Source organism: Camelus ferus, chromosome 26 (assembly GCF_009834535.1).
Source record: "Camelus ferus isolate YT-003-E chromosome 26, BCGSAC_Cfer_1.0, whole genome shotgun sequence".
NCBI lineage: Eukaryota > Metazoa > Chordata > Mammalia > Artiodactyla > Camelidae > Camelus > Camelus ferus.
The window spans coordinates 2,344,057-2,356,623 of NC_045721.1; the positions used below are offsets into that span (position 1 = coordinate 2,344,057).

Here is a 12,567-nt window from a genome sequence, read left to right on the forward strand (position 1 = left end):
ACACCCTGTTCTCACACAAGTTCCTGATTCCAAAACTGGGAGCATCCATTTAGAGATTCTAGGGGGAAAGGTGACAAGGTCAGGAAAAGGCCTTTTACCAAAAATGACTGCCTGGAGAGCCGTACCTAACGTGATGCGGTCCAAGTGCTCCAAACGGCGTTATATGAACGCAAATGTGCAAGTCTATCCACATTTTGAAAGCACAAGAGGAAAACCACTATTAAGGAAATGCATTCTGAATCCTTAAAAAGAAAATAATAATTTTTTTTGAACAAAGCATCTTTTAGTAAAGCAATCACCCTTCCCTTTTGCCCCCTTCCTTTAGTTAATGTTTCTAGCATTTTAAACGTTTTATATATTGAGTCTTCTGCAAGCAAGGCCCACAATCACAGAAAATTCACTGGAAGGAAAAAAAGGCTTGCATGTATGCCTCCCAGGGTGTGTTTTTAAAATACCAAACAGAAGGGCAGGAGGGAAAAAAAAATTACACGCCTTCTGGTGCCAAAAGGAGATTAAGAAATGAAAAGGCCTTTTGCAGTTGGATTCAGGGGAAGGTACCAGGGAAACAACAGTCCGCTAATAAATGAGCAAAAGCCTGTCATTAATGACGGCAGCCAGTGTTTTAGAGGCTGACTTCTTTTTCAAAGTGCATTAAAAAGTCTTTAATAAAAACAGTCAAAGAAAGAAATTCAAGCAGCAGGATATTCCAGAGGCCTCGCAAAAATCGGTCTTCCTTGAATTGACTAATTAAATATATATGAATTACAGAGGTTAATTACATTATATTTGCATAACACCTGCTATGTCTTCAGCCCTGTTAGAATCATGGGGGTTGGCGAGAGGGTACAGCTCAGTGGTAGAGCGTGTGCTTAGCATGCACAATGTCCAGGGTTCAATCTCCAGTACCGCCATTAAAAATAATAATAATAAAACAAAAAAATAAATGAATAAACCTAGTTACCCACTCTACAAAAAAAGAGAAAAAGAAATTCTTTTAATTAAAAAAAAAAAAAAAAAAAAGAATCACAAGGGTTGATGCAGCCAGCACCACAACCCAAAACCTTGCTCTCATGGGGTTTACATTCCAAGGGGGAACTAGATGAGGAATAAAGTACAGAATTAAAACACCTAGTGTGACAGATAGTGATAAGTGCTAAGGATACAGGCAGGAAATAGAGAAATAAACGGTGTGATGTGGAGTGGGTGAAATTTTCGGTAAAGTGGTTAGAGAAGGCTGTTAGGGGTTGAGTTGTGTTCCCCCCCAGATTCGTCAGTCCTAACGGCCAGCACCTCAGAATGTGACTGTATGTGGACACAAGGTCTTTAAAGGGGTCATTAAGTTAAAACAAGATTATTAGGATGAGCCTGAATCCAGTATGACGGGTATCCTTACAAGAAGAGAAAATTAGGACATAGACACACACAGAGGGAGGGTCACGCAAGGACACAGGGAGAAGGCCACCGTCTACAAGCCCGGAAAGGAGGCCTCCGAAGAAACCAGCCCCGCCCACACCTTGATCTCAGACATCTAGCCCCAGATTTGTGAGACAATGCAGCTCTGTTCTTTAAGCCACTCAGTCTGTGGCCCTTTGTTATGGCCGCCCTAACAAACTCATGCAGAGACCTCATCTAGAAGGTAGCTTTTGGGGAGAGAGCAGAAGAATGTGAGGGAACGAGCCAGCAGATGGGTTTGGGGACACTGTCCTCTGCTGGGGCTGGAGTGAGGGGGTGCAGAGAAGACACTGGGAGCCAGGGAGGGGCTGGGCCGTGGGAGCCTCCACAGTCACCCCAAGGGACCCTTTCCTTCACTGGGCAGGTGATAGGAAGGACGCTGCTGAAGGTTCTTAATTACGGAGGGAAGTGAGTGTTATGAGTTGAACTGTGTCCCCTAGAAGATGTTGCAGTCCTAGCCCTCAGCACTTGTGGATGTGACCTTGGGACTGTCACTTAGCTACATGTGTGCTATATGACCATATTGTTTAGAAAACCGTTCTTTGCTGATGATTGAGTTAAGGTGAGGTCCTTAGGATGGGCCCTAATCCAGCATGACTGGTGTCCTGATAGGGGAAATCTGGACACGGGGACAGACACGCACAGAGGGAAGGCCATGTGAAGATGCAGGGGGAATGCCACCTCCAAGCCAAGGAATACCAGAGCTACAGGAGCCACAGGAGGCCTGGAACTGTCCTCCCTCAGGGCCACAGAAGGAACCGGCCCAGCCAACGGCTTGACCTCAGACTTCCAGCCGCCAGAACAGCAAGACAGTCAATGTCGACTGTTTGAGCCGCCCCGTCTGCAGCCCCAGGAAGCACCACAGTGAGTGACCAGATGTTAGGAGGTTCAGACTGGGTCAGCGTGGAGGCCGGACTGGACAGGAGACTGGCTGCGGGTCACGCTGGGGAAGGATGACCCACTGCTACCTCTGGAGCTCTTGGAAGGGAACCAGAGTGAGACAGGAATGAGGAGGAGTCAGTGGACCTGTGATTAGGAAAATGCTACCAATCCAATTAACTACGAGCAAAAGATCTGAACAGACACTTCAGGCCAGAGAAGCATTAAAAAGGCCAATAAACACATAGATGTGTGCACCCCTTCTCCAGTCATCAGAAAATGCAAATTAAAACCACGGTACTCCACTCACTGGAAAGGGTGAACTCAAAACCAGCAGTGATATCAAGTGCTGGCGAGGATGTGGAGCCACTGGAACGCTCTGACGTTGCTGGTGGACATGCAGATCGGTATAACCACTTTGGGAAAGTGCTTGGCGGTACAACCAAAGCCAAGTGTATGTGTGCCCCACGATCCAGCCATTTCACTCCTGGGTCCACAGCCAGCGCAAATGCATGTGTCTGTGCGTCTGTCCACCAAAAGGAATGTACATGAATGGTATGTCCATGGCAGCTTTATTTACAGCAGCCTGGAAGCAGAAACAGCCCATTCATATGTGAGAACCGAACATACTACACAGTGTGGCAAAGAACCAACTGCTGATGTGCAACAACTTGGATACATCTCAGGGATGTGACGTTGGGTGAATGAAGTCCCACACAAGAGTACATATTGTGTGACGCCCCGTATGTGAAGTCTGAACCCAGACAAAGATAACCTAAGGGGGTAGAGGTCAGAAGAGGGGTTAATTTAGGGCTGGGCACTGTTAGGGAGATGCCTAGTCGGCTGCGGTGCTGGAAACGTCCCCTACCTTGATCTGGGTGGTGTTACACAAGGTGGATGCATTCAACTGTTGTGTACAGGGAGGCGCGGAGAATAGGGGCCAGTGTTGCCATCCATCCACACCCGCTGACTCCGGGTCTGCATTTTAGTAAGATCCCTGGGTGGTCTGAAGGCACATTTGAGAACTGATTTTGAAGAAAGGCTCTGGCATCTCATGGGCAGTGGGGCCGGGGGTGGAAAGGAGAGGAAGGGGGAGCTGCATAGGACCCTGGGTTCCAGGCTTGGGTGAAGAGGTGAGTGGTGGTGCCGTTCCTGGGAAACTGAGATGCCAGGAGCAGTGATGGTCAGGGTGACATCTGATGGCGCCATCTAGATGTCTCATCCCAGGAGAGAGATCAAGGCTGGAGTTAGAGACCCAGCATCGTTGGAACGTGGTGCTGGGTGACACCAAGGCTGGGATTGTGATGGGAAGGGCATGAAACTGTACAGGGCTGGGGCAGGAGTTTTATTAATGAGCCCAAAAAAGAGTGTTCAAAGAAACGGGAGAAGAGTGAGGTGAGAGCAGAGTCTCGGGAACAAGGAAAGTTTGCAACTAGCCCAAATCCACCAGGGAGTTCCACACAAGACAGAGGTGTAGCTGGAGGGTCTGCGGTGTGGGGACAGAATTCAGGGTGAGGGATGAGGGGTGGGGAGGCACCAGCTGTGCCCTCTGGCATCCTGGCCGCGGTGGGAAGAGAGGCTTGGTCGTTACACGGTGGTGGCTTGTGAGGAGGCACGCAGTGACATCTCCAGAGGGACGGGACAGTCAATGGCCACGTTTTCTGAGGAGGTGACAGGGGATGAGATCCAGAGGGTAAACCAAAGGCAGAGTGTTGACATGGGAGTGGGTGTAGGCACGTGCAAATGCTGAGGGTGAGGATGGAGCTGAGGACGGTCAGCCCAGTGGCCTCCAGTTCTCTGAAGTAGAAGACAGTGGCGTCTGTGCAGAGTGACAGAGGAGGGGAGGCCAGGCTTGCGGTGCAGGAGAGTGGCAGACGGGGTCCCCAGCGGGCTCTGGGGGAACAGTTCAGCTTGAGTACATAAGTGAATTTTATTTCAGCATGTTCTTCTGTATTTTTCAAGTTTGAATGAATTTTATTTATTTATCTTATTTTATTTTTTAAGCATATTATTTTTTTAATTGAAGTATAGTCAGTTACAATGTTGTGTCAATTTCTGGTGCAGTGTCATGTTTCAGTCATACATATACATACATATATTCCTTTTCATATTTTTCTTCGTTAATAGTTACTATTCTAGCATTTTCAAAGAACCCAAATGTCAAAAACCTCTTGCTCCTTTTCTGTTTTCTCTGAACACCCTGGCTTTTTGCTCTTTTATCTCTTCAAATTCCACTCTGGAAAAGGTAATGATTAAAATGGTAAGTCGCCTTCCTTGGTAAACCTTGGGCAGGAAAGGAGGACTCCTCAAGGTCAATGTTCACCTTTGCTATGGACTCCTGACATCATTTTGGACAAGGACAGGAGAGATGTGGAAGCTGTCCTCAAATATTTGAAAGGAGATTACCCAGAAGAAGGATTTGAGTAGTCTCTGTGTCTCGCCAAAGGGCAGCGCCGGGGCTGAAGTGCACACACTCGGGGAGACGGTTTGGACTCATGTGGGGCAGAGAGCTGGTCCTCCCGGGCTGGCCATCTGGGGAGCGGTCTGGCCTGGGAACATGTGAGTCAGCAGCGGAATCCAATCCTCAAACTGTTTGGGAAATAGAAAGACAGTTCTTTTGCACCCTGAGATGCTCTGATTTTCCCGTTCCACCCTCAACATCCACGCCTCTTGGATGACCTTCCCAGGCTCAAACGTGAATTGCACACCTCCTGCAGGGGGTGGCCCTGGCTGGACGGTTGGGACCCACGGGTGAGTGGGGCAGCCTCTGTTCTCCAAAGCCTCAGGGGCTGCAAGATACTTACTGTTTCCTTCTTTCCTAAGAGGAATTCAGGGCGCAAGGACAGAATAAGAGAGACCTTCAAAACCCAACCTCCATCCGATGTCAGCCCTAGCATCGCAGTAAAAGCACAGACTCTAAAGACTGACTTTGTTCAAACCCTTGGTCCCATGACTTACCAGCCATCGATCTTGAACAGGTTATTCACTCCCCGTGCCTCAGTTTCCTCGCCTGGAAGACGGTGATGGTGACAATGGTACCTACCTCGTGGAGTTGTTATTAAGGTCATGTATGCTCAGAAGACTGCCTGGCGCGATCAGTGTATTTTAGCTATTTATATTATTTAGTGTAGGAGGCACTTTTATCTTGGGAAGCTTTATTAATTATTAACAACGTTTCTTTTAAGAACACAAATCGGTCTTGTTGCATAAACTCATAATAACAGAATGGGGTTGGGGGAACCGGTTGGAAACCTTAGGGGAGAAAGCACAAAAAAAAAAAAAAAAAAGAAAAAGATCTCCTCCCCTTCACTTAACAGCAAAAATAAAAAGGCTTCACTGGAATAAAGAACTTACTTGAGTGATAATTGTCTCTGAGGAGAAACAGAATGAGGGGCTTCTGGGGACTCTCCCCTACGCTGGGGTTTCGCCGGCTTCCCAAGGCCACTGTCCAGACACCAGAGTGAACGGCCCGTGCTGACTGTGGGTGCACCCGGGACCCTCGGGTGCAAGAAGAAAAGGCAAGGAGACCCCCAGGAGGGATCACGACCCAACACCTCCCCCTGGTCAGGAGATGTGCTAAGATGAGGAGGTGGTCCCTGGAGAGGCTGCACAGAGCTCTGTGGGTTTATTTCCACAGCTTCAGAGGAACAGGTAGGCCCTTTGGTTGCCTGCCTGGGGGGTGTCACTGTGCGTCTAACTCAAGTGATTACTATTATGTCCCCACTGCGGGAGTACCTGCTGAGTCACTGGCCAGACCAGTCACCTGCTGGCTTTCTTTAGGCTGGGCTTGGAGTTAGGCAGCTTGGGTCTGAATTCTGACTCTGCCCATCAGATGGGCGACCTCAGCGAAGCAAGGTAAACACACTCAACCTCAGCTTTCTCGTGTGGGACACAGGGATCACAAGGCTCTAGTTATGAGAAATAAATGTTACATAAATGATTAGCGGTGCCTAGGGCAGAGCAAACGGTGAATAAATGGTGATTATTATTATTATGGTTGTCTGTTGACATGGGGAGCGTCTGGAAGAGTTATTTTCTGAACCCCACAGGCGCCCAACGTTGTCCAACCTCTGACCAGGAGGGAGGAAGCCCTTCCAGCGGCCGACATGGCTGATTCCTGATCAGCCTGTTGGAGGAATTGCCTTCAGACAGCGCAATCCTATGTTCTCCTCAGTTTGCAGTCTTCTCAATATATAATAAGATCCAAGGGAACTCCCTTACAAGCGACCCCTGGACATGGACCAGACCTTCACCTTGCCCCCACGGGGTTTTTGGAACTCCAAGGCCAGAGCTGCCATCATTAGTGATGATTTAGGGGAACCAAGGCAGGACCTTGGTACCCACCGCCCACTGTTGATTAATGACAATGTTTCCTCTTTCCAGCTCAGGGATTTTTTTTTTTAATCTTCAAAAGGCTCCCGTAAGGATTTAGATACATGAGAAGTCTGGGTTCTGGAGCTGCAAGTGCTTTTGGACACCAACTTGCCCAACTGGTTGCCTTAAGAAACAGAAGCTCGGAGCAGCCTTTTCTGTTTCACTGAATCACTTCATAGGCACAGTGTCCCCTGCTCCTCCTGACAATCCTTTATTAAGGGAGGTGTCATCAGTGTCTTTGTTTATAGACAGGCACACTGAGTAATTCAGTGCAGCGTGATGGTTAAGAGTATGCACTCTGGAGCCAGACGTCTAGGGTTCAAGTTCTGTTTCCACTGTTGACTAGCTGCGTGACCTTGAGCGAGTTACTTACCCTCCTTGTGTCCCTTTCCCCCATCTGTGAAATGACAGTAGCCCCTGGTGCACTGGAAGGGCCGAGCAAGTGTCAGCTAGTTTTATGGTGGCAGGCAGATCTCGGAGATTTTGCAAGTTTAATTCCAGACCACTGCAGTAGAGCGGTTATCTCAATAAAGTGAATTTGGGGGGTTTCCCGGTGCAAACAAAAGATATGTGTACACTATACTGTATTCTATTAAGGGTGAGATAGCCTTATGTCTTTTGAAATGGACATACCTTAATTAAAAAATACTTTATTGATAAAAAAGGCTAACCATCACCTGACAATGCAGGGTTGTCACAAACCTTCAATTCGGGAAAAATGTAGAATCTGGGAAGTGCAATCAAGTGGAATGCAATAAAACGAGGTGGCCTGGTTTCCTTGAGTGCACAGTAGCCTTGTTGGTTTCTTCAACACACATTTATGGAGCCCCTGCTACGTGCCGGGTGCTGTGCATGGTACTGACGATACAGGAGTCAGCAAAACCAGACACTGTTCCTTTCCTCACGGAGCTTCACATCCAGTAGGGAAGACAGATAACCGTCAAAACAGTCAGACTACTGCCCAGCACCTGAGTCATGGCCATGCTCCTTCCTCGCAGGACAAACAGCATGAGCTTCAGAATGCAAGTCCACCTTCTCCAACTACTGGTCCCTGGGCTCCGTGCAGTCGCCGGGCCACCAAATTCGACTGGTCAGCAGTGTGGCCAGTGTCTATGCAGGTGCCGGGGTCTCAGACTCTCTGATCTCTGTGTTTGGCTCCACCAACATCTGGCGTGGCTGGGGGTCTGGGAACATGGGTTCGGGGATGGCCAGGGCTCTGGTGGGAGTAGGGAGCATTCAGGATGAGAAGGAGACCATGCAAGACCTGAATGACTGCCTGGCCTCCTACCTGGAGATGGGGAGGAGCCTGGAGACCAATAATCAGAAACTGGAGAGCAAAATCCATGAACACCTGGAGAAGAAGGGACCCCAGGTCCGAGACTGGGGGCATTCCTTGAAGACCATCAAGGACCTGTGGGCTCAGATCTTTGCAAATTCTGTGGACAATGCCCGCATTGTTCTGCAGATTGACGCCTGTCTCGCTGCTGCTGACTTCACAGTCAAGTGTGAGACAGAGCTGGCCACGTGCCAGTCTGTGGAGAGTGACATCCACAGGCCCCACAAGGTCATCGATGACACCAGTGTCACTCACCTGCAGCTGGAGACAGAGATGGAGGCTTTCAAAGAGGAGCTGCTCTTCACAAAGAAGAACCCTGAGGAGGAAGTAACGGGGCTACCAAACCAGACTGCCAACTCTGGCTTGATCGTGGAGTTGGCTGTCCCCAAGTCTCAGGACCTCAGCAAGATCATGGCAGACATTCTGGGTCCAGTATGATGAGATAGCTCAGAAAAACCGAGAGGAGCTGGGCAAGTGCTGGTCCCAGCAGACGGAGGACAGCTCCACAGTGGTCACCTCGAAGACTGCTGACATAGGAGCTGCCCAGATGACCCTCACGGAGCTGAGATGGACCATACCAACCTGGACTCCACGAGAAATCTGAAAGCCAGCTTGGAGAACAGGCTGAGGGAGATGGTGCTCTTTGGGGAGCGGGAGGTCAAAGAAGTTCAGATGTTATTGCAAAAAAAATACTAAAAAGCAAAAAAACCAAAAAACCACACACACAAAACAGTCAGACTAAAGTACAACTGTACTCCAGGGAGTGCTATGAAGGGGGCACAGTGGCGTTCAGATGGGAAGGTAGGGTTGGTCTGGGACTCCAGAAGGAAGTGAAGACCACTTTGCTGTCTGATGAGTGAGTTGGAATTAGCCAGCCTGGGGATGGTGGCAGTGGAGGCAGGGTGGTGGGAACGGGGACAGAGCAGTCTGAGCAGAGGCCAGCAAGGACAAAAGCCCTGTGACGGGACAGCACTGATCCGTTCAAAGGCCACTGAGGCTGGAGCACTGGTACCAGGGCGGACCTTAAGAGCAGCGGGTAGGAGGAAGAGCCGGGTCATTCAGGGCCTTGCGGGCCGTATGGAAGGGTCTCAGCTTCATCCTAGGAGCCAGAAAGAAAGATGGTGAGCTGAGAAGAGACAAGAATCAGATCTGTGTTTTGAGAAGAGTGGTGTGACTGCAGGGCGGGGGATGGATTGTAGGAGGCAGGCCGAGGGGCACAGAGGAGAGGTCTGCGCCAGAGGTAAAATCCGTGCCGTGTTGGCAGTCTGATTACAGCCGGGAGCTCGGGTGGGCTGGCCTGCGCGAGAGTCCAGGACCGTGCATTGTCTAGTACAGAAACCACGAGTCACATGTGGCTCTTTCGTGTCTAAAATGTGTCTCCTCTGAATCCAGATGTGCTCTCAGTGTAAAATGCACACTGACTTTCGAAGCCTTAGTGTAACAGAATGTGAACTGTCCCACTGATACATTCATCTTGGTTGCATGTTGATATGATAATATTGTGGATACACTGACTAGAAAAAAAGTTATTAAAATTAATTTTACCAATTTCTGTGAACTTTTAACAAACGTGGCTACTTGAAAATTTTAATTACATATGGGATTGGGATTTGTGGCCCTTGTTACGTTTTGGTTGGATCACTCCGATCTGGAATGAGCAGAGGAGAGAGTCCAGGACCCAGCCCTGGGGAGGCTGGCGCGGGATAGGGAAGTGGAAGGAGACTGGGGAGGGATGGAAGGAAAGGTTCCGGTAAGGGAAATCATGGAGGCTGGAGAGGAGGTAAGCTATTCAACCACTCCCCAAGTGTGCACCGCGGTGGGGAGGGGGGTGTCCAGCCCTGAGGCCTCTGAGAGTCATTTCCCCCACAGTATCGCAGAGAGCCTGCTTTCCAGGCTCCAGTCTGGCTGGTTAGTCTGCATCAAGCCCTCAGCCTAAGAGGGTCGGAAGAAGCAGACTATTTCATAAGAATTTTAAACCCGTGTTTAAATATGGTCTTCCACAAATCCGCCTCTGCGTCAACGTGGACCAAGAGCTGGGTGCCACCAGATGGGCAAGGAGGGGGCTGGGAGCGGCAACAGACTGAGGGGCATTGGTTCCCAAGCCTGGGCCTCAGTTTTCCAGCGGGTCACGCGAGGGGGTGGGTAAATGAGCGTAAGGCCCTTTTCCCCCTCCCGCAGCTAAGGTTTGTGGCTGGTGACCCCAGCGGCCAGGTGTGTGGGTCTTAACGGCTGTACGCCTGTGCGGGTGGAGTCGCCGAGCGCGGGGTGTGTGTCGAGAATGGGGGGTGGGCGGTCCCCGGTGCAGAGACCTAGTTCTACTCCCATCAAAAGACAACTGGCCGAAAACTCTTCGTCTCGGACACGTTTTCTAGCTGTAATTGGCAAATATGCAAATGAAAGGCCCACATGGTCTGCCCGGGCAAATCAAGCGCCAGGCGCTTCCCGGGGAGCCTGGGCACCGCGCCCCTCGGCGGGTGCCCCGGGCGAGGGCAGGGCGGGCTTGGGGGCGGCGCATCCCTGACCCCGCGGCCACCGCCCGGGGGCGCCCCAGTCCGGGCCCCGGTGCTCTCCGCCCCCGCCCCGGCCCCGCGGGCCTGGACTGGGAGCCCCGCGATGCGGTCGCTTCTGCCGCCGCCTTCAGGCGCATTGGTGCGCCGGGTGGCCTCGGCGCGGGACCCGCTGCCCGCCGCAGCCTCCCCTCCCCCGGCCCCTGGAGAGCGGCGCGGCCGCCCGCAGCAGGGCCCTCCGCGGCGCCCCGGCAGCTCCGGGTAGCGCGGCGGCTTTGTTCCCGCGACCCGACGGCGCGGGGGCCCCCGCGTTTGGCGGCGGCGGCGGCGGCACTGCAGTGGCGGAGCCCGGCCGGCCCGCGAGCCTGCAGCCGGGCGCTTGCAATGCGCCAGCGCGGGCGCCGAGCGCGACGAGCCTCGTCGGGCCGGCCGGGCCCCCCGGCCACCAGCTGCCCCCGCGCCCTCCTGCGTTAACTGCTGGAGTCCGCCTCCTCCCCGCCGCTCGCCGCTCGCCGCAGTACGAGCCACCTCCCCGCCCCCGCCCCCCGCGCCGCCGCCGCCGCCTCCGCAGGAGAGGGAGGGGGACGGAGGGAGGGAGGTGGCGGGGCCGAGCCCAGAGCCCGTCCCGGGCGCCGGCGAGGAGCTCCGGCCGCGGCGGGAGGCGCCATCCGGGGGCCGCCGGGCAGCCTCGGCGCGCCTCGCCCTCCGCGCGTCTCGCGGCCTCGTCCCCTGCCAACCCGGCCGCAGTCTTCCCGCGGCGGGGAAAGCAGCTACCCACTCCGCGGAGCGCAGACTCCTTTTTTCCTCCTCTGGAGGGTGTCGCCACCGGGATCGCCAAGTGTGAGGGGTCCGGGAGGCGGGGACCGGAGCACGGTGACCGGCCATGGCTCAAGCGGCCAAACAGCTGAAGAAAATCAAAGACATCGAGGCGCAGGCCCTCCAGGAGCAGAAGGAGAAGGAGGAATCCAACAGGAAGCGGAGGAACCGCTCCCGTGACCGAAAGAAGAAGGTAAGGGGGGCGGCGGCAACAGCCCAGCGGCAGAGGCGCCTGGAGGTGACTGCCGGGGGAAGGGGCTCAGCAGACCCGGGAACGAGGTGGGGTCGCGGGGCCCCGGGGCCCGCCGAGTTGGTACAGCCGAGTGGAGGGCGCCAGGCAGGAGAGAGGGAAGAGGCTTCCGTGCGGCGGGAGGACAGGGCAGGAGGCTGGAAGGGCAGAGCGGGCGGCCAGGAGGCTGAGAGCGCGCGGAAGCCCGCCCGCCCGCCGTCCGCGGAGACCTTTCAGCACCTTGGACAGAAGCCGGAGGGCCCGCGCCGCGCCGGGAGGAACTTTTCCGGCCTCCCGGTTGCCGGCAGGATAGTGGGCTGCTCCGCTCCGGGCTTTCCAAGGAAGCCAGTTTGGGTGAACGCCGCTCCGGGCTCCCGAGGTTGCTCTGCCCGGCGCATCCCCGGTGACCCACTCTCGGGGTCGCGGAGAGCCTCGTTACAGGGTCTCTGAAGGAGTGGGGCTCCTGCCCTTCCCCTACCCTCCTGGAGCCCAGGAAGCCCCTTTCTTAACCCCGGGGGCCCCAGGGGCATTTTGGCAACGTCTTCTGTTGGAGTCACTCAAGATGAGCGGCCGATGGCCAGGAGGGGGAAGTTCCTTTGGAAGCCAGGCACGGGTGCTTTCCAGCCTGGCCCAAGGGCCTGGTCAGAGAAAAGGTCTCCTCTTTGCAGAGACTGGGGGTAGGGAGGGACAAGACATCCCCCACAAAGACCTAGACCCCTCAGGGCAACTGCTGCTGTGTTTAGCACTTTCCTTCTTGGTCTGAGGCCTTCCCACCCCTGACTCAAAGCACCTTTAGAAATACCTTTGGTAAGAAACACCTTTGATTGTGAAGGGAGGGGGTCAGTTAACCGGGAGAGGGTTCCAGTGTTTTAGAGCCCCCCACATGGGGGAGCCTGGGAGTCCATGGGTGCAGTTGTTTGATTTGGAGCTAGGGCTCCAGGAGAGCCATTTCTACCCAAAGATGTCAAGGTGGG

General features: G+C 53.3%; 2 protein-coding genes across 2 annotated transcripts in view; both read left to right on the top strand.

The window, feature by feature from the left end:
• The first annotated feature begins 6,567 nt into the window (after nucleotides 1-6,567).
• LOC102513677 (keratin, type I cytoskeletal 18-like) lies at nucleotides 6,568-10,267 on the top strand. Its single transcript, XM_032468390.1, is given in 5 exon segments — nucleotides 6,568-6,667; nucleotides 7,725-8,467; nucleotides 8,469-8,616; nucleotides 8,619-8,698; nucleotides 10,220-10,267. Coding segments are annotated over 5 exon segments (1,119 nt in total).
• A 1,036-nt stretch (nucleotides 10,268-11,303) lies between these two features.
• The window catches only part of ANK1 (ankyrin 1), a 192,925-nt gene continuing 191,661 nt past the window's right edge, over nucleotides 11,304-12,567 (top strand). Inside the window, 1 exon segment of the mRNA XM_032468775.1 lies at nucleotides 11,304-11,557. Coding sequence (XP_032324666.1) covers nucleotides 11,432-11,557 — 126 coding nt within the window. The 5' untranslated portion in view covers nucleotides 11,304-11,431.